Source organism: Mus caroli, chromosome 2, assembly GCF_900094665.2.
Source record: "Mus caroli chromosome 2, CAROLI_EIJ_v1.1, whole genome shotgun sequence".
NCBI classification, from domain to species: Eukaryota; Metazoa; Chordata; class Mammalia; order Rodentia; family Muridae; genus Mus; species Mus caroli.
Genome location: NC_034571.1, coordinates 87,872,394 through 87,898,996, shown reverse-complemented (window position 1 = coordinate 87,898,996; position 26,603 = coordinate 87,872,394). Strand labels below are relative to the sequence as shown.

Here is a 26,603-nt window from a genome sequence, read left to right as displayed (position 1 = left end):
AAAAAAAAAAAAAAAAAAGAAGTGTTTTGGGTGTGGTTCTGAGCTCGTGATCTGAGTTTCTGCCAGCTTCTGAACTGGCCACTTCTGAATGGTAGCTGTCATTCTCTCCTGCAGAGAAAGCAAGCAGGCCAGAGAAGCTGAGTTGGTGACCTAAGCATTGGAAGAATTGGAAGCCTGGGGTTTAAAAAGTGTGAAGTTTTATTTATGAAGTGCTATGACTCTTTTTTTTAAGCACCCTTTGAACTGTGATAATCATCTGAAATAATTTTTAAATACCTAGTTTAAGGAAGTTTCTGAACTGTGAATTGTACAGGCTGAGGTCTTTGTTCTGAAGTATCCAGTGGTCTCAAGGTAGGGTGAGGTGGGGTGGTGGGCGCCTGTTAGTATATGTATTATCTACCTGTTCATGTTTGAGTTAGTCAGCTAGGGCTGCCATAGCAAAGTAGCAAAAGCCGGATGGCTTGAACACCAGAAAGATGTTTTTCACATCCTGGCAGCCCAAGTCCAGGATGAAGTGGCAGTGTTGGGTTCTCTGAGGCTTCCTGCTCACCGATGACCCCCAACCCCTATTCATCCCTGTGCCTCTTCAGACACGGTCTCATGAGTTCATGCATCATTGTGTCCAGATTCTCTGGTAAAGTCAGATTGGAGCAACACCCCTGCCCAGCTCATCTTGACCTGGTCACCTTTTTAAGTCACCTCTCCATAGTCACATACCCTAGGGTTATGGGATAGACACAGTTCAGCTTGGGCAGTGTCAGTCTGTAGTTGTGGGTTAGGGCTCCGTTGAGAAGGCCCTCACTGTGAAGTCTACCCTGAGGTGTTTCTCCTACCACATTCCTGCTACCTCCTAAGGACAAACAGTAGGAACAGAGAAGGGGAAGAAAAATGCTTTATCTGGGAAACTTTACCAGGAAAGAGTGATGCTTTAAGGCACACCTCACTGCACTGTGCAGAAGACGAAGACAGGCTGCTGCAAAACTCAAGAATGTGAGTTGACTCTGCCCAGCTGTCCTCAGTGTTTTCTAGTGGGGTCAGCCTTCTATTGCAGAGCTTATCTGATCACAGCGGAGTGACAGAGATAGGTGGGCAGATGGACAAATACATAATTTACCTCGAACAAGACTTGGACCTACTGAAATCCTATCACAGCTTCCTAAGAGAGCTGGGATTCCAGGCCTGCACCAGCACAGCATGTGGCAACACGAATATACATTCTCTTCCTCCTCCTCCTCCTCCTCCTCCTGCCCCTCCTCCTCTTCCTCTTCCTCCTCCTCCTCCTGCTCCTCCTCCTCCTGCCCCTCTTCCTCCTCTTCTTCCTCTTCCTCTTCCTTTTTTTGTGATTGTTTGAGATAGGATCTCACTGTGTAGCTTGAGCTAGCCACAGCCTGGACCTGGTCTAGAGCCTTGGTGTATAACCTTGCACACATCCTTTGCCTTCAGATGCCTTCAGTCTTCCTTCTGCTTTTATGTCCCTAGTGAGAGCTGGCTTCTGACTGTATTAGAATGAGCATAACAGTTCCTCTAGAGTCAAAGAGAATATTATGTTTTGAGTTTTGAAACCTCTTGTTTGGGGTTATTCTCAGAGGGTCTTCTTCCATCATTGCTCCTGAGACTTACACAAGCCCGTGCCCTCTGCTGGGCCATAATGGCCTCCTCATTTGGCAAAAGGAGACTTCTCAAGACTGTAGGATTTTCAGCTGCTGTTTGATCCCTCTAGTGCGCTCAGTGGGAGCCTAGCTCAGAGCACACTTCAGTGTTCCTTGGGTTAAATTTTAAGTCAGGGAAAAGCTGGACCAGTAACCCCCATGAACTTGTCAGTGCCTCAATTTTCTCATCATAAAACAGGGGTAATTCCTTGAGCTGTGAGGATTAAATGAATGAATACAGGTAAAGCACTTAAAACGGTGCCTTCTGCATAGCAAGTGCCTCATTAATCGGCAGGTGTTTCCTGACCCCCACCCCCTCTTATGAGTGCTGGGCCTGAGCCAAAGAGTGAAACAGGCAAACACCCGCTCTCCGCTCCCTCCCAGGCAGCCTTGCCTGCAGCAGGGCCAGTGTTGGGGTGAGGATGCGGATGGAGTGCTGCAGCCTTACCCAGAGCAGAGCTGAGCTTGCTTGTCACACTCCACGGATCCATGTGCCTTTGGGACATGGAGTGCTGCGGGGGGCTAGAGGCTGTTGGTCTGCGCTAGGTCTTCCTGTTTTCTCTCTGATCTTTAACTTACTCCTTTTCTGAATTCTATTTCCCGATGCAGAGAAAGGTGTGGGGCATTCCATTCCACATCCCCTCCCTTTGCCTGTGTTCTAGCTTTCTCTGAAAACTAGGCTTTCCTTTCTTTCTGGGAGTCAATCATGTAATCTAAAGCCATGTGAACTTGTAAGGAGCCTGTAACCATATATTGACCCCTGAAAAACACCCTAATTGGAAACTTGTGACCTCACCGAGTGCATTCCTGCGCTCGCAGCCATTACTCCTGTGGGTGTTGCTGTTCAGACTTTCACACTTGTTTGTGATTTCTAAGGAGGGTGTGCTCTAATGTTTTCTCCGAAGGAATTACTGTATATTAATTTGTTTATATTGCATATATTTTAAAAAATTTAGAATTTCATACATGAGTACTGTATTTACATTTACATAAGTTCCTCTCCTCTCTGCCCCACCCCCAGCACCTCCCTGTCCTCCCAGCTCTCTCTCAAACCATGGCCTCTCTCTCTGTCTGTCTGTCTCTCTTTCAGTTGTAAACACATACAAGCAACATTAAATGAACTATGTAAGCTGAATGTTAATTCTTTAATCACCCCCAATAAATATAATTTCTGAGACTGGAGATAAAAGAAAGGGACACTTTGCTTCCGAGTGAATGGCACGTGTATGGGCCTTTGGGGATTTGACAGCCATGTGTTTGAGGGCAGAATTTGAATACCAACCCATGTTCTTCTTTGCCATCTAACCTCTGGGTGACCCAGAGCTTTGGGTTAGAGAATAAGATCTTGAACTTGTAGAAAATACAGAGACCCAAAGGGAAGCTGAGTTGTATGTCAGTATGAGGTTGCGGTGTATGGATACTGTAGGAGTTCTCTGCACTGTGCGTGCTAGGGAGACATGGGCTGACACTAATGTAACGTTCATTCAGCACCAGGAACATGGATTCAGGTGGCGAGCGAGGGCTCAGAGATAGCTAACAGAAGGGCTAGAGTTAAAGCCACATGCTCTTGACACCTGAGAGGAGGTATGGACAAACTCGATTCCCAGGAAGGGTGGGAGGGAGAAAAGTGGGGGGTATCTAATAGGCTGTGGGATCCATAACTGTGTTGGTTACATTTTTTTTTACTACCTATGTGTGAACTTGGTAGACTGTTAATAATTTTGAAAGGCAGAATGGTTTGCATCGATTGTTCAGTAGGTCTGGTATAATGCAAACATGAGGACCTGAGTTCAGATCCCCAGTGCCCAAGTAAAAGTCATGCATGCATCTTCGTCCCCACTGCTCAGGGAATGGACACAGGAGGAGACCTGGGGCTCACTGGCCAGCCAACCTAGCCAAAATGACAAGCTGTAGTTTCAGTAAGAAACCCTGTCTGGAAAGGTCACATAGAGAGAGGCCTGAAGAAGACATGCTAAGATCATGGCCTGGAATGTGCACATATGTGCATGTGTGTGCATGTGTGTACACAGAAAGAAAGAAAATAGAAAAGAAAGGGGACAGCAGATGCCCAGCATGGACTCTAAATTCTAATGTATGTTCAGGGTTATAGAAATGCATGGTAAGAAATGTGAGATCAGATCCCGGAAGAGACTAATTCATAGGGAGAATTATTGGCTGAGTGTGGTGGTACATACCTATATTCCAGAACTTGATTGGCTGAGGCAGGAGGATGGTGAGTTCAAAGCTAGCCTGGCCATCAGAGCAAAGGCATCATGTTGTATAGCAGCTCCAAGGAGGAAAGCAAAGGATTTGGTTAGCAAGGTGTGGTCCCTTGTGTCCTGCCCTCAGCTTCGCCTGCATTTAAAATGGTTCTCAGCTGTTCTCTGGAGCAACAGGGTCTCTTAAAATAGAGTCACTGCTGTGGGGCCCAGTCTGTCCTCTGCTGCTGCTGCTGGGGAGGGTTGGTTGTGTTAAGGTTAAAATTCTACCTCCTGCTTCTGTTCCAGTGAAAGTTTGGGCTCCAGGGAAAGTTTGGGGCTCCAGGGGAAGTTTGGGGCTCCAGTGTGCAGAAGCTATGAGAACCGAGGGAATCCCCTGCCTTAAAAACATCCAGGCCCTTTCTGAGAAGTCTGCCTGTATGCAAGGCTGGCAAAGTTTGTTTGCTTTGTGGGCCTGCTGACAGTGTCAGTCCCCCTAGAACTTATGTTTGTTCCCCGTGAGGTCACAGGGGACAGAGCAGGTGCTGGGGTGGCAGAGAATGGAGTGTTGTGTGAATAAGAAGAGCCTTGGGATGCTTTCAAGGAAGATGTAAACCTCTAAGTATGGGTAGTTTTTTTTAAATTTTTTCTTTTAGAGCAGTTTTAGGTTCACAGCAAGGTTGAGTAGAACGTACGGAGTTCTCATATAGCCTATCCTTACCGTTAACAGTCTCCTCCATTCCAGCATCCCAGTCCCAGCATCCCTCTCCTCTATATGACTGACTCCGGAAAAGGGCCCTCTCCAATAGTCTGAAGTTTAGCCAGGCCTCAGTCTTCACTGTCCACCGTATGGGTTTGAATAACCATTGCCAAATTATAATCATTACCAAATCACTGAACTAAAAATCATCTCTCCTCGACTACTGTGGTAGTGTGCATCTCTAATCCCAGGACTGGAGAGGAATAGGCAGGTAGATCTCTGTGAGTTCTAGTCAGCCTTTTCAGCATAGCAGGTTCCAGGCCAGCCATGGCTGGCTATATAGTGAGACCCCGCCTCAGATCGATCAGTCAATCAATCAATCAATAAAACTTGTAGAAAATTTAATAAAAGAGAACTGACCCTCCCCCTTGGAGCAGCCACCAACTATCAGTGTTTCTTAGCTGGAGTCATGGTCATGAGCCCCTCCCACTCCAGTTGACTGGCTAGTTCTCGTGAAGGCCAGCATGTGGGCGCTCGTGAGTGCCTTAGAGCAGAGCCTCTTCCTTCTCCTGAGTAGATGGACGTTAGGAGAGAGGCTGACTTACGTCATTTGTTACTGTCCGTTTTGTTGCAATTGTTGTTTCATTTCTTTTCTCACATACATTTTTTCTTTTTTTTTTTAAGATTTATTTATTATATATAAGTACACTGTAACTGTCCTCAGACACTCCAGAAGAGGGCGCCAGATCTCATTGTGGATGGTTGTGAGCCACCATGTGGTTGCCGGGATCCGAACTCTGGACCTTCGGAAGAGCAGTCGGGTGCTCTTACCCACTGAGCCATCTCACCAGCCCTCTCACATACATTTTATTAAAGTTGCAACTTAATTCCAGGTCTCATGTGACTAGAATCATAGAGCTCAGTACTATGTGACTCCAACTTTGTGACCTTTTCCCTGGAAACTGAAGACCATAGATGTCTTTGTTCTGCTTCTGGGTTGGTTTGTTTTCAGTTTTCCCCCCTTCTTCTCTTTTGCCTTTGGGGTTTTATTTAAAGGGTCACAGGTACCTAAGGAAATCAGAAGAGATCATTGGATTCCCTGGGCTGCTGTTACAAGCATTTGTGAGCTGACTAATGTGAGTGCTGAGAACCAAGCACTGGGCCCTGCAAGAGCCCCAAGCTCTCAACCACAGCCCCCACCTCCTGAGGGGTCAGTGTGACTTTATGCTGTCACATTAGCTGGGATGGGCTTGTTGTTCTAAACTCTGGTTTGCTCTTCAGGGTTAGAATAAGTCCCAAGTATGTTTTTAAATCCCTGTACCATAACACACAGAGCACAGGTCCTTAAAGAGCAGAGCATTCCAGATCCTCTCCCTTGTTGCCATTTTTTAAATTTATCTATTAGCTTATACATTATGACAGCCATATACATATATAATCAGCTACATTGTTGGGTTCTCTGCCTCCAACTAACTGTCAGGAGCAGAGAGCAGTAGATGACTACACGCTCGCTTGTTTGTTTGCTTCTGCTCAGCTCAACCTCTCCACTCTTATGTTTGCAGAACCCCTGTCTTAGGGAATGGTGCTGCTCACAAAGCACTGAGATGTAGATGGAGGCTCAGAGAATACTCCCTCTGCCCCACATCTTATCACTGTGATGATATCACAGGCCTATCCCAAGTCCTTCTTCCCCCCAGATCACCATGACTGGACCACAAGTGTGTAAGGCCTTCAAAAGACAAAAACAGTGGAAGAGACTGCAAAACATTCACCCCAGAATTAGGCATGGGAGGGATGGTGGAAGTATCAGAACTTTTTTTTTTTTTTTTTTTTTAAACACAGGGTTTCTCTGTGTAGCCCTGGCTGTCCTGGAACTCATTCTGTAGACCAGGCTGACCTTGAACTCAGAAATCCGCCTGCCTCTGCCTCCCAAGTGCTGGGATTAAAGGTGTGCACCACCACTGCCTGGCCAGAACTAGAATTTAAAACATTAAATGACATGATAAAGTCCTTAATGGGCAAAGTAGACAGCACAGCAGAAGTAGTGGAGGGTGGGAGGATGGCGCAGTCAGCAGTGCTCACTATGCAAGCGTGAGGACCTCATTTGGAGTCCCAGAACTAGTAAAAAACCCAGGTGTGACAGCAAGGCTTGCCATTTCTGGGATCCACTAGGTGAGGTGGCTAGCCTAGCCTTCTCTGCCAGCTCCAGGTTGGGGGGTAGGGGGAGGGAAATAGAGAGACAGAAAGAGAGAGACAGAGAGACTCAAAAACAAGTGTAAGTGCAGACAGCCTTTCTTCCTGCAGGGCTTTTGTCAGGTTATTCTACCGAGGCAGCAGAGATGAAGCTAGGGTGCACTCCCTGCCCCTGGCCAGAAGCCCCGAGGGGTTGTCTCTGGCATTCACTATGAGACTTGAGCTGACTTACACGGGCAGAACTCTGGAGCTGTGTTTGTGCAGGCATCTGTCACTCACAGCTCAGGTTTCTCCCTGGCCCTGACCTGCAGAAGCTTCCCCACATATACTAGGGGCTGTTTCCACCTGCTGTTTTCTTCAGTTTTGGGGGAAATGGCTGTCCTGGCGCCTCACTTGCCTAGTGGATAAAAAAATATATAATTTTTAAAAGTTTGTTCAAGTTTTTACTTGTGTTAGGGCAGAGTAGAGGTGTCTAAGCCCCTTAAATGCTGGGTTGGGAGCTGATGGTTCCTCAGAGAGGATTTGAGAAGATGAAAGAGAAGGCAGACAACATTTAAAAGGAAGACAGACTCACAAATTATCTTGAGTCTGTGGGCCAGAACGTTTGTGCACGTACATGTGTGCATGTGTGTGTGTGCACAGGGCTGTACTTGGGCAGACTGGTTAAGACAGATAGTAGGGGATTTTAAATGGCAGGTATGTCTTAGGGTACAGAGAGACATTCAACAATGAAAAGCGGAGGAAACAGGAAATTTGGCTGTAGCGTCACTGAGTATCAGGTGCGGACCTCGTGGTTCTGGCTCCACTTGAAGATGCTGCACTGAGACCCAGGGAAGTTATGTAGCTCGCCAGTGTTCTGGAAGTAGTTAATGGCAGAACTCAAGTTAGATCTAGTCCAATCTCATACTGCTTCCATTACCTTCGTCAAGTTGATGATGCAACAAGGAGTCTAAGCTGTGATTGCTCTCCAGCAGACGTGATCCCACCTCATTGGTGTGTCTCCTGGGACTCGCTGTGACACACGGGACTCATTTGCTCGCTCTTGAGTGCATGGGGTCTTTGCACTCCGTTTTGACACCTTGGCTTAGTTAATGATACTGTTCTGGTGAGGTATCTAAGAAAACATGTTCTGTTTCTTTAATGACTTTCAGAGTTGTCTGTCCTGGTGAAAACTTAGTAAGCTAAATGCAATCTAAATTATGGGAAGCCTGGCTGTGGGTCTGTTTGTCCTTCCCAGAAGGCTGGTTGGCTGGACAGTGATGCACAGATGTGAGTTAGTAGACAGGAACAGTGACAGCTGCCCTTCTGAGGCCTGTCTGGAGGTCAAACAAGAACACACACTACTTAATAGATTCCAAACCCCATATTTTTCTACATCTAAATATCACTGTCTCTTGGGGCACGGAAATGGCTCAATTCTTAAGAGCACATACTGCTGGTTCTTACAGAGGACCCAGGTTTGATTAGGTCAGACTGTTCACAAATGCCTATAATTCCAGGTTCAGGGAGATTTGATGCCCTCTTCTGGTCTACATAGGTACCTACACTCGCATACACATACCTCATTCATATACTTATTTAAAAATAACATCTCTGACATCAAGATTGTGTTGTTATAATTCTGTGACATATTTTAATTGAAACTCTTTTTTGTTGCTGGCATTATATAAAATAACAGGGCATATTAAAATCAGTGATTTGTGCTATATTAACACAGGAGTCCTAAAAAAAACTGCTACCAAGCAAGCTGAGCAGTAAAGGGAATAGGGTGGTAGATCATCACAAAGAGAAGGCAGGAATGTAAGATTAGTTACCACTTAGTGAATTCAGCCAGTGTAAACTCCTGAATTAACAAAATAAAGGAGGCCCTCATAAGATCACCTGATAAAGCAGGGAAAATCATTTGAGAACATTCAGCAATTCAGACTGAGAGAAATAGCTCAGTTGTTAAGATCACAGTCCACTCTTGCAGGAGATTTACATTCAGTTGCCAGCACACACATGGTAGCTCACAACCTCTGTAACTCCAGTTCCAGGAGATCCTGTGCCCTCTTCAGGCACCTGGCATACATGCAGTGCACAGACATACCTGCAGGAAAAACACTCACACACATACATTTAAAAAATAATTGACTGACGTTCCCTTTTGATAAAAATCTCAGTCAAAACAGGGCACCTCTGCAGTTTGCTAAAAATGTGGCTCTCGTCGCCTCTCATTGCCTCACAGCCTATAGCAAAGCCACTGGGGAACCCACCTTCCTTCCTGTGCTTTGTCCCTGTCACTTTCAGCATGTTGGCCTTTTCTGCTTTGTTATCGTACCCCTGCAGTGTCGCATGCAGTCAACCATGTCTGCATTCCATCTGGGCATGAGTGAGAAGTTTAAGGGGGAATGAAAAACTGACTCAGATAAAGGACTTTGTCCTTCCATGTAGGATTACATGTACAGCAGAAGACATGGGCAAGTGCCGCGTCACACCTTCAGCCATTACAGATCATCATGGTGGCAGCATGCGGAGGAGTGGGCTGGGGACTCGGAATAGCGTTTAAAGGCATGCCTCCAGTGATAAGTTTCCTCCAACCAGGCCCTCCCTCTTAGATTTCTAGAACCTGCTGAAATAGAACCCTAGCTGGGAGCCAACAAGTTTGACACATGAATTTGTAGGGGGCACTTCATATTTCAAACCATAGCATATGTGTTGGGGATAGTAGCCGTGCTCGGCTTACAGCAGCCCTGGGGGATGGTTTCTGTAAACCTCAGCTCCTAGAATCTTCTCAACTCGACAGGATAGACACTGTGACCTTCGCCTTACAGATTTAGGAAGCAGATAAGTTTAACAGCTGCAAGACACATCAGCTGCCTGTCACTGTCATTCTCTCCCTCCCTCCCTCCCTACACTGGTTCTTACAGAAACTAATTATTGTTGATCCCATTGGCATGGTATCACTGAAGAGCAAAATCATTCCTGCGATTTCATTGATACATAAATGGAAATTACAAGTTCAATTGAGTTCCTGTTTCCTTATGATAGTATTTTACATGTATGTTGTACATATATGCATATTTATGTGTGTTAGCAGATGTGTTCATGCACCTGTGTGCATGTGGGTAAAACTAGAAGCTGGCAGCCAGTGTCTTCCTCAATCAGTTAACACGTTATTTACTGAGACAGTCTATACTCAGTCTACTCAGCCAGCTCCCCCAGGGATCTCATGTCCACCTCCTGAGAGCTGGGATTATAGCCTGCCTGGCAGCTACCTGGGTGCTGAGGCTCCAAATGCAGTCCTTAGGACAGCACGGCAACTCCTGTGCCCACTGACTCATCTCCCCAGGCCCCTGGCTGGGTAGTTTATAGTCTCACATGGATCTAGCCTTGTCCTTCTCAGGGTTCCTTGTGTGTAAGTGTTGGAATTTTGCTGATCTTATACTTTGAAGTCTGTCTGCTATAATGGCTTAGTGCTATCTGGTTCAATGCCTAATCAAGATTTTACTGATCTGATCTATTCCTGCATGACTGACTTCCCCCATGCAGCCACCAGGAGGGTTTACATGGCTGCCAAAGTCTCCCTCATTCAAACTTCTAGTATAGATAGAAAGATAGCTCATATATTTTCTTGGAGACAAGGTAACATAGTATTTGTGTTTGCTCTTGGGAAGAGAACATTGCCCACGTGGCTGCAGCCTCCCTGTCTCTGTGGACAGGTAGCTGACAGAGAGGCCTGGTGGGGCTGTAACTTATGCCTTCTAAGCTCTTACCATCAAGGTCCTGCAGAAGCAATTAAGCCTAAGCAGCCTCACTCATTCTCAGGCTGAGACACTTGAGTTGTGATTATTGGCAGAGCTTGCTTCCTCTCTGAGTGGATTGCTGTTTGTGGGCTGGGGGATGACTGGAGGCATCTTGAGTTAGAGGCTATGCTCCACAGTTGGCCTTTGGCCAGCATTCAGGTGCACATATGCACAAGTGCACAGGTAGAGACTTGACGTCTTCCTCTGGCCTCCGCCTGGCACATGCACCACAGCACAGTCACATGAGTACCACACACACACAATAGATAAACAAATATTTTAAAAAGAAAAAAAGTCAAAAATATGATGGAGAAAAAGAAAAAAATAACAAAAAATTTCCTTCTAAAATGAATCTTCAAATTGACTACATGTCAGAAAGACAAGCACCCAAAGAGAGCCCACTGACAGGTTAAGGATGGGGTAAAAGGCTTTGTTCCACAGCTTTATTTCAGGAAACCTAACAATCTAAACAGGATAAGCTCTTCCTCGGAAAACAGTCCTTTTTAAAGCTCATTCATCCATATTCGCATCGTTCTATGTCTGCAAAGGAAAATCATTAACTTTAAGCCATACCCGAGAATGCTGAAACGGGAGAATTGCAAGTTTGGGCTGCAGAGTGAGATGCTGTCTCAAGCAAAATAAAATAATGCCAGGCATGGGGACACTTGCCCATAATCCTAGCATTTGGGAGAATAAAGAGGAAGTTTGGGAGTTCAAGGTCAATTTGGGCTACATTGTGAGACATTGTCTCAAATGAAGAAGCAAAAATAACAAATAAAACCTTGACATACATATTCATGAGAAACCTGCCCCAGTTATGTCTTTGATGAATTCTTCTAAACCCTTTCAAGGAAGAAAAGTAATGACAAATTTGCATTAAATTCCTCAAGAAATATTTAAAAGAGAGAGAGAGAGATAGCGCTTTTCAATTCATTTTGTGAAGCCAGCCATACCTTGATTCCAGAACACAATTTAGGTGTTCCAAATGACATCAAGTAAGTCTGTGATGAGAGAATTAAGATCATTTGATGCCTTTTGCATGGTATTCAAGAGTGAACATGAGAAAAATCTGTGTCACAGGTACCTTTAAAGGAATGAGATTCTGGCTAGACGTGGCATAGGGTATCTGGGGTGTGGAATGCTCCCAGCCTTACCAGGGCTGTCCTTAGGAGTTTGCATAGACATAAACATTCACTACCTATGCACACAAGACTTCTAACATACTCTATATATGTTATATCTAATGGGGTTTGTCCATTTCCATGTGTGTAGTATGCATGTGTACATATGTATTTGTGTATGTGAATGCTTGCGTGTGTGCATATGAAGGCACAAGGTTGAGATGAAGAATCACTCTTCATGGCTTTTCTGATGTGTTCTTTGAGGCAGGGTCTCTCAATCAAACCTAGAGCTCACTGATAGGACCAGTCTTATTAGCCAGCTTGCTCCGGGGAATCTCCTATCTCCAGGTTCTGATCCTGGGATTATGTGTAGGCTCTCATGCCCACCTCACATTTACATATGTTCTGGGAATCCAAACTTGTGTCCTCATGATAATATGGCAGGTGCTTTAACCACAGACAGGGCTATCTCAGCTTTGTATGTACCTTTTTAAAAAGACTCTAAACATGGTCAGACATAACACATAGTACTTTCATCATCATAGGCCCTCCTCTATTGCAACAACTCTGTGTACTTCCCTGGTTACTATTCTGTTCTGACTGCCATCTGATACAGCTGCTGTGGCAGAGGGAGCACCCTTCGCCCCAGAATGAAGGAACCACTTAGTCCTAGAGTGGCAGTGACAGGGCATCTGGTCCCCCACATGTCACCGGCTCACCTGCTTTGTGTTGTTTTCTTTGTAGGCACGGTGGTTCTGGGAGGCATACTTCCAGTCCATTAAAGCCATCGCCCTGGCCACCCTACAGATCATCAATGACAGGATCTATCCATATGCAGCCATCTCCTATGAAGAGTGGAATGACCCTCCTGCTGTGGTAAGTGGGTTCCTGTGCTAGCCATGTGAACCATTGGAGTGGGAGAAAGGAGTGTGTATAACCCATTAATAGGGTATTGAAATGCTGCTGTCTCAGATGAACATTGTGGGCTCCCAATTTATAACCACTAAATGTCATGAAAGGTCAGCTAAGTCCTGATCTAATACTGGAGGACTTCAGGACACCATTCTTTCCTTTAGTCAGGTCTTCCAAACTAAAAGCAGGGGAACAGCAGAGCTAACCCACACAGCTGGATGTAACAGACATCTACAGACCATGCCATCCAACAGATGAGAGACACACATTCTCAGCAGCCCATAGAGCCTTCTCTACCATCCATCACATTAGGTGTCACTGATCCAGCAGGCCTAACAGATGCAAAACACTGAAGCAGTTCTACCTCTTAGACAACAGAACAAAACTAGAAATCAACAAGAGAAGCCACAGGGAATACACAAGCACTTACCAATTGAACAGCATACTCTTTAGTTAACAGTGAGTTCTTGAAGAAGTCAGGGAGGCAACTAAACACCCTACACTCTGCTGAAATAGCAGCACAGCCTCTGGGAAAGAAGGGAAACCAGTTACAGCAGTTAGCGTTCAAACTTTCAGAAGGAAACCACTGGTCTAGTGTGCTAGCCCAGCAGTTCTAAGTCCTTCCAGTGTGCTAGCCCAGCAGTTCTAAGTCCAAGTCCTTCCAGTGGGATAGCCTAGCAGTTCTAAGTCCTCCCAGGGGCACCAGTTCAATTGCCAGCACCTAAGTGGAGACTTACAACCTTTGTAAGTCCAGTTTCAGGGGATCTGACACCCTCTTCTGGCCTCCACAGGTATCAAGGGTCAGTAATACACCTAATAATTAGGTGTGCACCAGGTATACTTATTAATACACAGACAGAACACCTATACATATAAAGTAAAAACTTGAAAAATCAGAACAATCTCAAATAAATTACCCACTGATACTGAAGGTTCTAGAAACACAAGAAGCAAACCTAAATGCACTATGGCCAGATATCATAAAGATCAGGGTGGAAGTTGATTAACTAGAAACTGGAAGAACAGCTCAGAGTTAAAGAGCTGGTTCTTGAACAGATGAACAAGATTGACAAAGCTCTGACCAAACCACCAGAAGAAAGAGCAGAGCCACACCAGCAAGATTAGAGATGATGGGAGTTGTTACAGCAGAATCCGTTGAAATCTGGAGAGTCACTAGAGAATGTTGTGGTAACTTTTCAAAAAGCTGAAAAATCTGGAAATAGCAGATAGATCCCTAAGTATATATCACCTACTGAAATTAAATAGTAAAAGAATACAAAGACAACGTGAGCAGACCTTTAAGAAGCCACGCAATTGAAGTAGCAGTGAAAAGTCTTCCCACAGGAAAAGCCTGGGACTGGGCAGGTTCACTACTGAGTGCAAGCAAACCTTTAAGGAAGAGCTCACACAGAACTCAGGTTGTGCCATAAAATTGAAAACGAAGTAACACCGCCAAACATTCTGTGAAGCCAGTATTATCCCGATACCAAACCAGATAAGAACACAAAACTACAGACCAACTTCCATGGTTGGATAAAAAAATTTCAACAAAATACTTACAAACCAAATTCAAGAGGACATTAACATCACATATCAGAACAAACTTGGTTTCACCCCAGGGATGCAACATTAGTTCAACATTCACACGAACGTGCAAATGTTACACACCAGATGAGTTGACTTCAGGACAGAAATCACACAGTTTTCTCAGTGAATAAAAAAAGGCATTAGACAAACTTCAGTGGCTTCATGATAAAAGTCCTGAAGGAACTAGGACTAGAAAGAAGTTACCTCAATGTAGTAAAGGCTTTTGGAGGTAAATAGCCAGCCAGAGTCCTGCCAAACAGGGATACCCTGGGTGGATTTCCCCAAACCCTGAATGAGATGGGTGCTCACTCTTCACTCATAGTCACTAGAGCTAAAGCAACGAGACAAGAAAGAGAAGTGAAATAGCTGTCTCTTGTGAGACTAGGCTGGGGCCTAGCAAACACATAAGTGGATGCTCACAGTCAGCTATTGGATGGATCACAGGGCCCCCAATGGAGGAGCTAGAGAAAGTATCCAAGGAGCTAAAGAGACCTGCAACCCTGTAGGTGCAACAACATTATGAACTAACCAGTACCCCGGAGCTCTTGACTCTAGCTGCATATGGATCAAAAGATGGCCTAGTTGGCCATCACTGGAAAGAGAGGCCCATTGGTCATGCAAACTTTATATGCCCCAGTACAGGGGAACACCAGGGCCAAAAAAATGGGAATGGGTGGGTAGGGAGGTGGGGGGGNGGGTAGGGGGGGACTTTTGGGATAGCATTGGAAATGTAATTGAGGAAAATACGTAATAAAAAATATATTAAAAAAAAAAGAAAGAGAAGTGAAAGGGACACAATAGGAAATTATCCCCATTTGCTGGTACTGTGGTCCTACTTAAAAGAGTCTGGGGGCACACCAGAAAACTCTTAGGTCATGTGTATATTTTCTGGAGCCATGGCTGGGAGATTAATTGTTCTCCCTGGTGAGCCAGGTTCACTCTGAGGGGCTTTCTCAGTCTGGCTCCAGTCTGCTTTCCTAGCCCTCTCTCCTGCTTGCTTTAAGGAGTTCTCCATTATGGCCCAAGTTACTTCTTTCCAGCATGCCCACCTATTGTTCCTCCCTAGCCCAGTATGCCTTTCTTTGCCATCAGCTCCTCCTCCCAGAGACCTGCACATGCATCCTTCCCCCACAAGGCCTTGCAAACCCTCACGCAGGAACACAACTTCTTAAAGTGTGGAATCTGTTTCTTTCCGTTGCCTAACACACATGGAAGCATAATTTCCTATGAGGTTTTAAGCAGCTGCAGGACTCACATGCCAGTATGATAGCCATTATTTTGGTCGTCCCCCGCATACCACCTGCTTAGAATGTAGGGAAGTGATAGATGTCCTCTGTAAAGTTTCACGGTGCACACATAATGCCTGTGGCCTGTGCTGGTCACAGAGTTGACAGGTTGTGTAAACAAGTGAGGATGTGGGCTTCACACTGCCGGTGAAGTCCGGTGGGAGCCACTGAGCCCCCCCAGTGTGGAACCTAACTCCTGAACTCGCATATGGTGCGGGTTTGAACTGAAGAGTCTCACGTGTGCTCATCTGCAAGTGCTACCAGCATCCTTGGGCAGACTGTCTGGGAATTAAGGACTTCACCCTGTGTGTTTATCTAGAGTTCTAAGAATAAATAATTGGAGTTTCAATTCTCTTTTTGCGAGTCTAGACTAAGGGAGACTGTGGAATGTGGGTTTAGAATGGGTATGCTTGGAGTAAGACAGAATGGTCAAAGTAGGGAACTCAGAGTTTGGTAAAGAGCGGGAGAACAAAAGGCATAAACTAGGTGCGCATCCAGTAATGTGTTTGATAGTTTTTGTTTGGTTCTTTCCTAAATACCTACTCAGGACACTTTGGTGTTCATCACCTCTGTAGTCAGGCAGGTGACGAGACTCCTGATTTACTGCCCAGGGCGGCTCACTTCTGCGTCGGCAGTGGAAGCAGTAGGCGGGAGGCTAAATAGCAATGATTCATGTGTAGTTGACTTCTCCCTCCCCTCAGGAATATTTAACTGACTCTAGATGAGATTACTCTGAGCCCAGCCTGCAGGGGAGTCTCTCCTCTAGATTCCAGCAAATTTACAATGTCAGACACCCAAGGTGGGAGTAGGTGTGGATGGTGCTCAGTAAATCAAGGATGCTCTGGGATGCTCAAAGGTGTGCTGCTGGCCTACCGCCTGTTCTGTGCATGCTCAGACAGGGGAATGAGAGGTGAAAGCTGTATTTCGGATAGATACAGCTGTCTCCATTCAATATAGAAATGGCTATGGCTTGTGGGTGAGAGACAGTGAGGGGTTGAGGGGTGACCTCCTAGAGCATTCATCACCAGGTGCCTCACTGTTTTAATCAACAGGGTGATGGCAGTCACACTGTGTTCCACTCTCAGGGCCGGGGAGGGTTTGCCACAGAGAGCCCTGAGCACTAATAGCATGTCTGCCTAGGTTAGAGACTGAGCTCACACTGGGGAGAGGCAAATAGGGATGGAGAGAGAGAGTGCAGGCAGTAAAGTGAGGACCAGGGTACAGTCAGTCCCCTAACCCCCCCACCCCCCCCCCCCCCCCCCCCCCCCCCCCCCGTGAAAAAGCCAGATGTGGTGGCACACACCTTTAATTCCAGAGCTGGGGGTGAATCCCTGGCCTTCTGACTGGTGTGAGGTGGAATCTCAGGGTTGTTTTGATGTGCATTTCCCTGATGATTAAGGATGCTGAACATTTTTTCAGGTGCTTCTCAGTCATACGGTATTCCTCAGGTGAGAATTCTTTGTTTAGCTCTGATCACAGGGCCCCCAATGGAGGAGCTAGAGTAAGTACCCAAGGAGCTAAAGGGATCTGCAACCCTATAGGTGGAACAACAATATGAACTAACCAGTACCCCTGGAGCTCATGTCTCTAGCTGCATATGTATCAGAAGATAGCCTAGTCGGCCATCAGTGGAAAGAGAGGCCCATTGGCCTCTTGCAAACTTTATCTGCCTCAGTACAGGGGAACACCAGGGCCAAGAAGTGGGAGTGGGTGGGTAGGGGAGTGGGAGGGGAAGGCATGGGGGACCTTTGGGAGAGCATTGGAAATGTAAATGAAGAAAATATCTAATTAAAAATATGTCTAACACACACACACACACACTTACACATGGGCACATCAAAAATTGTTTTTAAAAAGAAAGAATACAGAGGGGGTGGGAGGCTGGAGAGATGGCTTAGCATTTAAGAGCACTGGTTATTCTTCTAGAGGTCCTGAGTTCAATCCCCATCTATAAATGTAGCCCCATGGGATCTGATGCCTTCTAGTGTGCAGATGCACATGCAGACAAAGCACCCATGTACATAAAATACATGAAATACATATATAGATATATACATATATACATACACTCATACATCATAATAAATAAATAAATGAATGAATGAATGAATGAATGAATGAATGGATGAATGTATGTTTTTATCCTGAATTTTCTTACCTCATCCCAGGGCCTCCTGTATCTTTTACCTTTTCTATTTGTCTACTGACTGATCTGTTTCTGTCTTTGCACTTGCCAGCCAAATGTTATAATCATCTCCCTAAGTCCCTGCTTCTTGCCTCACTATCCCTGCAGCCACTTCTGAGCTGGCTAGGCAGCCATTCTGGATGTCTGGGGTCAGATGTGTGAGATGCAGGAGGGTGTAGATGGAGGCCAGGACAGAGATAGGATGTTATACTGCATTTGGCTCTCTAATACATGCTAACCAAGCTTAATTATCTCAGTAACATCCTTTTAAACATCAAAAGTAATATCCTCAGAATTGTGAATTTTTCATTATTTGTCTATAATGTGATTTTTATTCCATCTCTATCAGTGTTGTGATTTTATTCACTCATTGATTAAATTTTTTCCAATTTTAATCAGCAATAACACTAGGAAAGATTTCCTTCCCTTTTCCTTTCTGCATTTGCTATGTCAGATATGCTGGCTAGTTTTATGTCAACTTGACATAACCTAGAACCATTTTAGAAAAGAAAATACCTCACTTGGGCCTGTAGGCAAGCCTACTATATTTTCTTGATTAATGATTGATATGGGAGGGTCCAGCTCACCATGGGTGGTGTCACCCCTAGGCTGGTGGTTCTGGGTGCAGGCTGAGCAAGCCATGAGAGCAATCCAGTAGGCAGCATTTCTGCATGGCCTCTGCCTTAGTTCCTCCCATCAGTTCTTTCTCTGGCTTCCCTTCATGAGGGACTAACCTGTAAGCTGAAATAAACCCTTTCTTCTCTAAGTTGCTTTTGATCATGGTGTTTTATCACAGCAATAGATAGCCTAACTAACACATTAGACCCGAATCACAGAAGGAAAATAGGCATTCCCACCACAGCTATTGATAAACTCTAGTGAGGCGTCTGGGGAGGCTGCTTAAAGTGTGTAACCATGTAAGGGTAAGATGGAAAAACAAGAGCTGGTTGCAGTGAAGTCAGTTGGAGGGATGACTTACCTGCAGATAAGATAACCAGGATTGGCCGGGAGGTGGTGGCACACACCTTTAATCTCAGCACCTGGGAGGCAGAGACAGGCAGATTTCTGAGTTCGAGGCCAGCCTGGTCTACAGAGTGAGTTCCAGGACAGCCAGGGCTATACAGAGAAACCCTGTCTTGAAAAAAACAAAACAAAACAACACAACACAAAACAAAAAACAAAACAAACAAAAAAAACAAAGATAACCAGGATTATCTAGTATGGGAACTTCCTGTCAGCCTCTGACCAAGCCCAGAGTTTGGCTATAGAAAGTGCCAGGGACTGGCTACACTCATGTTCCATGAGAGCTCCTGGCTGGTAGGTGCCAGCCATGGGCTCAGTTGGACAAATGTGGGGAGTCCTGCCCATCCACCCCAAAATCCAAACTGGCTAGGGTGGGAGCACAGGACTCAGATTTCTAGTAGGTTCCCAGGCCTCGGGTATACTGTATTATGGTGCTGACCTGGGGACCATGTTTTGATGTGGAGTTTGACAGACTCTCCACATCCTAGTTCACTGACTAGAGGAGGCTGTCTCTCCTCACCTCGACCCTCCATTTGACCTGCAGGGTTTAGGTTAGAACTATCCAGAGGCTGTTCATGCTGTGTTGTCACTGCTTTGCCTACAGCTGAAGGCTGCATACACTCAGCTGTGCAGATGGCTCTTGCTCACAGTGGCTGTGGTTGTTCTGGAAAGATCACTTAGCTGCAAATGTGAACAGGCAGTAATTACTCAGAAGCCCAGGAAGGATGGTCAGATGCAGGAGGCAGAACTCTCAAGTGGGAGAGGCACCAGTTTAACAAATTGCCTAGTTCAGCTCAGCTCCGCCCTTTAGCTTCTGGGTTGTGTACAACACAACCTCTGGAGTTTGAGGGCCTGTTCTTTTCCCCAAGGGGCCCTTCTAAGGCTGATTCTAGGATCCTTTCCCTCCTACTGCCTAGATAAGACAAAAATACGTATGGAATTCAGAAACCTAGTTTGCATTTTAAGTAAATTCTTGAATTATATTGTTTTTAGAAGTATATCCTGAATTGAGAACATTTGCACAAGTGGCCTAGTAGACTACCTTAAATTGTAGACTTTTCTGTGAAAAGCTGAATGAAAGCCAAGTCCCAGATTATCTCTCAGCAGTCAGGGAAGAGAGAGCTGGGCCTTGGTCTATGGATAGAAAGATGCAAGAACTAAGGAGCTTGGCTGATTATGGTCAGAGGGAAGATAGGAAGGCCCAGGTCCCAAGCCAGATTTAAAAGGGGAGAGTATATAAGGAATGTGAAAGGCAAACTTGGTGTGTGTAAGACCATAACTGTGTCAATCTAATCTTCTACAGTAGAAGGAAAGATGTATAACAGACATCTGTGTTATAGGCACCCCAAAGGGGACACATCACCATGTGGAGTGGCACCCCAAGGGGGACACATTCCCCACTCCCTGCCTCTACCCTTAACTTGTGGTCCATTCTGAGGGCCCCAGCATTCATGAATCAAACCTGGCTGCCTCTTGACACTGCACAGCATGTGCAAGTGGAATAATATTTTGGAGTATGTGGAGGCTTGACGTGCAGCAGATGGACAGGGGACACACAGGCTATCCTGTGATGCTGCCCTGCACGAGTTATCAGGCATGAGCACAGCAGATCCTTGGTCTTCAGCAGCCATGGCCAGGCTCCCTCTAGGTCAGCCTCGGCAACCCCAGAACATAGTTTTAAGTCTCCAAAGTAATATTTGAATGAGATTTTCTCATAACCAGGCCGTTACAGTTGTGATTAGAATAATTGGCCACATTGTTCTAGCCAGAGTTTTTGACACTTGATTTTTATCCGAGCCCTCTCCCTTCTCTCTCTGCAGTATTTATTTATTTTATCATTTAAAAAGTAGTGCTGTGTCACATATGCGTTTTAGTAGTCACATAAAAACTGGAACCTGTTCCTGGGGCATCTGCTTTCAGCTCTTCCCTTCCCCTCTGCGTGTCTTCCTGCTCCCATACAAAATGCTTATAGTGGAATTTTAAAGTTTCTCACTGAGAGACTTCTTTTCCACATTTTCCAAGTTGGTGCTTTTTCTCCCATTCTCCACTTTCTCTGTTTTGTTTTTTTTTTTGCATGTATTAGACCAGTGCTAATGAGTCATCACTTTAATTAAAATGTTGTTTACCTTGTGTATAATTGGGGCTATGAACAGTACCTAAGATCCTCTGTTTTCCAGGGAGTTGATAGCTACTTTTGTCTTTTACCTTGTTTGGTTCTATTGCAAATGGTTCTCACGTTATAACCACCCTAGTTAAGACAGTAAAATGGTCGGCTCAGGTAAAGGCCAGGCTTCTTTCTTTGGCTGCCGAGCCCTGTCTCCTGCAGTGCGAGTCCTTCTTGGGTCTATGTGTAGCTCTTGTCCTGATCCTCTGCCATTCTGGAATTCTTTTTCCTCTCTGCTTTGTTCTATTTCCTGTTCCAGGGTCTAGCATATTTCTTTTTCTGGTGTCTTCCTTCCAGAGAGCTGCCTAAGGCAGTGCACAGGAGCGGGAGATACTGCTCAGTCACCGTGGGTGTCTGGAAATGTACTTCCCATGTGCTGAGGGCTTGGATTCAGAATTGTGGTGGAGGCAGATTTACTCAGAACTTTGAAATCGTTGCTGTTGTCTTCTGGTCCTTCCATGTAATCTCAGAAAGAGAAACATTTTAGTTTCCTGGCTTTTAATGTTAACTCTTGGCAACTTCTGTGTTCTAAAGATTTTAGGATAATGTGCCCCCACATGAGTGTTTTTGCTGACAATGCTGATTCAAGCTCTTTCAAGCTGGAAATCCGTGCCTTTCAGTGCAGAGGCATTTTCTTCTTGAATGTCCTTTGTTATTTTCTTCTTCTGTCCTCTTGTTTCTCTCTGCAGCATCTGGCCCTGGATGGTGAATGTGAGGAGTGGCTCTGCTGCTTTTTCTTCCGGGCCTGATCCTTCTGTACTCATTTCTGGGACATTTCCTTCCTTTATATTTTAACTTTTCTTTTAATTAAAAAAAAACAAACAAACATCTTTTTTATTTCAAACTAATCTTTCATATCAGTTCTTATTTTAAGGATCTTATTTATTTTCCATCTCTGAAAATATTGCTTGTGATTGTATTTATTCTTTCCTTTTTCTTTTCTAATTTCTTATTTGCTCTTTTGTAGTGAAAGCTTTCTTTAAGCACCTGGTCAATGGTGGCATCATCTCTTGTGAGTGAGGCACAGAAAGCTGATTGGAAGGTCTGGGCTTAAGGCGGGGACCCTTGTGCCCCAGGGTGAGGGTCAGAGAAGGGATGAGTAAGTGTGGGCCCCAAGCATTTGAGAACTGAGTAAGGGAGGGAGCGGGAGTCCTTACCCTTCGTTTTGTAGATGGTACCTCGCCCTGTGTGTTAGTCAGGGTTCTCTAGAGTTATGGAACTTATGGAATAAATCCCCCCTCCCCCCATCCAAGAATTTAGTAGTCGCTAGTAACTGCTCAACCTCACGAGGCTGGAGGTCTCAGCCAGGCTTCTTCATGTGCTGGAATCTAGAAAACACAGGCTCAGGTGCTGCTGAAGGAACGGCTGTGTTAGCTAGGCAAGGTCAAGCAATTGAGAAGTCAAAGCTTCCTTCATGTCCTCATATAGACTTCCAGCAGAAGGTATAGCCCTTTAAAGGTGCGTCTTCTTGGTTCTCAACCTTCCTAATGCTGCAGCTCTTTCCTCATGGTGTGGTCACCCCAACCACAAAATCATTTCACTACTGTAATTTTGCTACTGTTATGAATTATACTGTTAATATCTGATGTGCAGGATACTGGCTATGTGATCCCTGAGAAAGGCTTGTTCCACTGTGGAGGAGTTTCAACCCATGTTTTGTCCTGGTGTTGTGATGGTGACGTGGCTCACAGGCTTCTTCCAAGGTGTTTCCAGGGTCTCATTACTGTTTCCTTTTCTTCTGTGCATCTGAGGGAAGTAGTGGCTTTTCCAACTATCAATAATACCCTTTTACTTTACAAGTTCACACCTCTGTTTTGAGACCCACGTGGGCTCCCGTCTAGGTAGACTACCAGTGCTTCCTGGCTTTGGAGGGTGTTTCTCCTTTCACCCGAACCTCTTATTGTTGGTTATTTTGGAAGTTTCTCATCATCTAGTCTATGAATGGTATACATGTGTATTTCTCACTAGTTATCCCTTCTGGAGTCCTGGTAAATTCATGTACAACTTTTTTTCTTCTGCCTTTACCTTCTGTTCTTGTTCTGTTTCCTAGGTTTCCCACATTTCATATCTCTGTGTGAGATAGTGTTTTCTACCATTTCATCTATCCATTGTGATTTAAACTTCAGTGGCTACTTGTAAAAGTTCATTTTGGTTACTTTAATCAAATCTGTCTGCTTGGCCCTTATGGTTTTATTTTTAAGACAGGATGTCACTATATAGGCTGACCTTAAACTCTGAACCCACCTGTCGCTCTTTAGTGTCTTTTATGTCTTCAAGAATCTGAGACATTTATTTTCTGCTTCTCCAGTTTTCTGATTCCTGGTGAGGTCTCATTGTGTCAGTGTCTGCTGCTTTGGTTATATTGTTTCTTGGAGGCTTTGTAATTTTGGAGCATGAGTTCATCTTTGATGAGGTAGGTGTGTGTGTGTGTGTGTGTGTGTGTGTGTGTGTGTGTGTTGTCAATGATTATTTAAGGAGTTACTGCCTCTTCAGGTACTCTAGAGATAAATTCTGCTCCTGCCCCAGCCCCGCAGGTGAACTATCTGTGCCTTATGTAGACTGCTATATCCAAACCTGCATGAGGACTGCTTTCCAGTAAACTTTGCCAAGGAGAACTCTGACACCACCCCAAGCTCAGGCTGAGAAAGAGGAGTGTGTTGTGTTGCTTAGTCTCTTTGTAGATAGCTTTTCCTGCTCCTCATCCTCGATCCTCCGGGGTTTGTGTCTCAGACTCCTTTCCCCATCTCTCCCTCCCTGGCCTCAAAGGTACTGACACTGACTGAGCATCATTGGGGCCAGCCATAGCTCTGCCCAATTCCACTGTCTTCCACCCCGGGTCTCCACTTGGTTCCTGTCCTCTGGGATTTCTTTTTTGCTGTGACCCCAGCTGTAGGTTGAAAAGGAGTTTTGCTGTATTTTATCCCACATTTCTATGTGTTTTACAGTAAGTGGATTTTTGAAAAGAAACACTCCCATGTGTTTCAGCTTCCAAAAATTTGTCAGACCCAGATCCATCGCTGTCTCCTTCCCTGTTCCTTTTGCTCCTGTGGGTCTGTGCCTTCTTTCTGCCCCCAAGAAGAAACAGAGGAAAGCACAGTAGACAAAACATATGCCTTAGTGAAATTCCAGAGAATTAAGAAGTGGCTGTGTTGTGGAGGCTATCCCTTCCACCTTACCAGCTCTCCCCAAGTGCTGCGTCCTGTCATTTCACAGACAAAGACTCGGGTTTTCTTGGTCATAACTGTGGTGGCCCTCTGTGCTCAAATGTCCTGAGCTGTAATGTAATCATTCCCAAGACTGCCTGTGAAATCTTCCCACCTCACAGCTGACCTTGCTGATAGAGCCAGTGGGCTGCCAGCACACAAGTCTACGCACGTCACGTGTCCTTTCAAACTACTAGAATTTTTCAAGCATGAGATAGTTAGGTGAGATTGCAATTTGCTTACCCTCTCATGAAAAGTAGTGGTTTAGTAGCCTCAGTTGCTGTCTTTAGACGATAGGTGAGCCTTGGTTGTTGGAATCAAGTGAACCCTGAGTGTTTTCATGGAGGTCTTTCTTTCAGATGTTGTCCATATCCTTACGAACTAGAGGGTGAGGATTGTGTGTTTGTTCTAAAAAAATAATAATAATAAACCCAATCCTATGCACTATTTCTGTCAAACAGTAGAATTGTTATTTTTAATATGTCAAATTGTAAACCAATAAAATCAATGGTTGCTATTTTTGCCAATATCTTAAGCAGTCATAGATATAGTTAGTGAAATTTATTGCTTACAGACTGTTATAACTCATGAATTATTGAAAGTATCAACATCTGGAATCTTCTCTTTGCTCATTCCAAATTCTTTTAATATGGCTTATGTGGAGCTGTTCACTGGCTTGTGTCCATCCCGCTGATGGAGGCCGCAGCCAGATGAGGTTCTTATAAATGATTGCCTTCCTTTCCAAGCACTGGGAAGACGAAATGTCAACTTTTTCCTCACTACCTGAAAAGCAATCAGTGGCCACCCTTCCAGCTCCTCCTGACAGTAGTTTGGCACTGTAAACAGAGGGTGGGCATCTGGCCAAATGTAAAAGATTGAAGTGGCCAAGCCTCAGCTAATAGCAGGAACTTTCAAGAGGTAGTCAGGTGGGTTTAACCCCTGAGACTTCAGTGAGCTAAGTGCAACCCAGACCTCGTGTTAATTCTCCCCTACTACTCATGATCTGAGTGACTTGAGGTGGCTGAGAGACTCTCCCTCAGCAACAGTTTGATATCTGTAAGGCTGGGCCTAGGAGTGCTAATGACTACAGAGGAGTAGTACTGTGGGCCTGGGTACCAGAGGTTTCCCACAGAGATCTCTGTCCAGGTCTGGTGTGAGGGTTCCAGCGAAGGGGAGCGAGTGCAGGCAGAAAGATGAAGTCTCTGCCATGTCTTCCAGGTTGCTCAGTAACTCCAAGCTGCTCTGAACTGAGTTGGGTTGGGCTGGGCCAATGAAAAGTCAACAATCCAGTGAGGAGTGCAGCGGGACCTCGGGTGGCTCTTTGGGACAGAAGATCTCTTCCCAAGTGTTACAGCTCTTGGAACAAAAGACTCAGATGAAGGAGTAGTTCTCATGCACCTTTAATTCCCTGGATGGATTTATATACAGTTCTGGGAGTGATTCAGGGTTCAGCAGCAGGTACCTCTCATTGGCTTGGACTGAGAGTTTGGGGGAAACCTTATTTGCATGTGGGAAGGCTTGGTGCTGTTCCTATATGACTGATAGCCACGCCCCTCTCTTGTGGAGGCTATGGGGGCAGTAAGTTCGACAGGAGCCAGGGGTCCAGGAGGCATGATTGAACGCCGTGGAACGCCTTGTTGGAAATTACCACCCAACAGGTCCCACTGGGGTTCAAGACCTAGTCTCGACTGCAGACCAGGCTGTCTGCATAGCCTGTTGCCCCACATAGTGCCACAGTTAATTCCTGGTTACTTATTGTAGTCTGAATGTTCAAAGAAAAGGACATTTTGGAATCAAACCTGAGTTCAAGAACATTCACTAGTTTTACCCTGTGTGGGTTTCTTTTTGAAATTTATTATCTTTATTTGTAAAGTGGGAATAGTATAGGGTAATTCTTAAGTAGTATGATTATGAAAAATTGGAGGTATAATTTACAAGGAAGGTGTTTATAAATGGCACAGTACTTTAAAAAGTTGTTACTGTTATGACCACTGATGCAGCTGACCTCAGCATCTGTGTGAGATTCCTGTGGACAGAAAACCCCACCGATGGTTAAGCCCCTAGTGTACAGTGTGCGAGTGCACAGATCTATGCTCGTTTTCCTAGAGTCAGATAATCTCCAGACTGCTCCTGATGCCCGAGCCTCTGTGAGTGCTTTGTGAACATCAGTTTTACATGTTCCTTACAGAACTAGCATTTTTCTGAAGTGTTTTCAATCTACACTTCATTGATCTTTGTATGAAAGAACCACAGGTAGAGGTCAGGCTATCCAGTCAGTGCCTTATCATATGGAAACAGGAATTTACAATGGGATGGCACTCTGTTTATAGCGGGACTTTCTTTACACCCAAGTGACTCTTAAGTATTTCTGTTGTGGTTCCTTTCACCCAACAGCAGCACTCTGCTACCTCAGTCCTGACTAGCGAAGGAAGTGAGACATTCAGGACCTTCCCCTGGACTAGGTGCAGCTCAGTGGTAGAACGCCTGCCTAGAGTGCAGGAAGCCCTGGGGTGTGATCGCAGCACCACAGAGTCACCATCACCATCATTCCATGGTGATAAACCACCTCACCTTTTTGGTGACAAAACAGGGGTCTG

The 26,603-nt window shown here is 45.2% G+C and overlaps 1 protein-coding gene across 1 annotated transcript in view; it reads left to right on the top strand.

Moving 5' to 3' along the window:
• The window catches only part of Ext2 (exostosin glycosyltransferase 2), a 127,386-nt gene that overhangs the window by 48,509 nt on the left and 52,274 nt on the right, over window positions 1–26,603 (top strand). Inside the window, exon 8 of the mRNA XM_021184765.1 lies at window positions 12,391–12,522. Within this exon, the coding sequence (XP_021040424.1) occupies window positions 12,391–12,522 (132 nt within the window). The remainder of the gene's footprint in view (window positions 1–12,390; window positions 12,523–26,603) is intronic.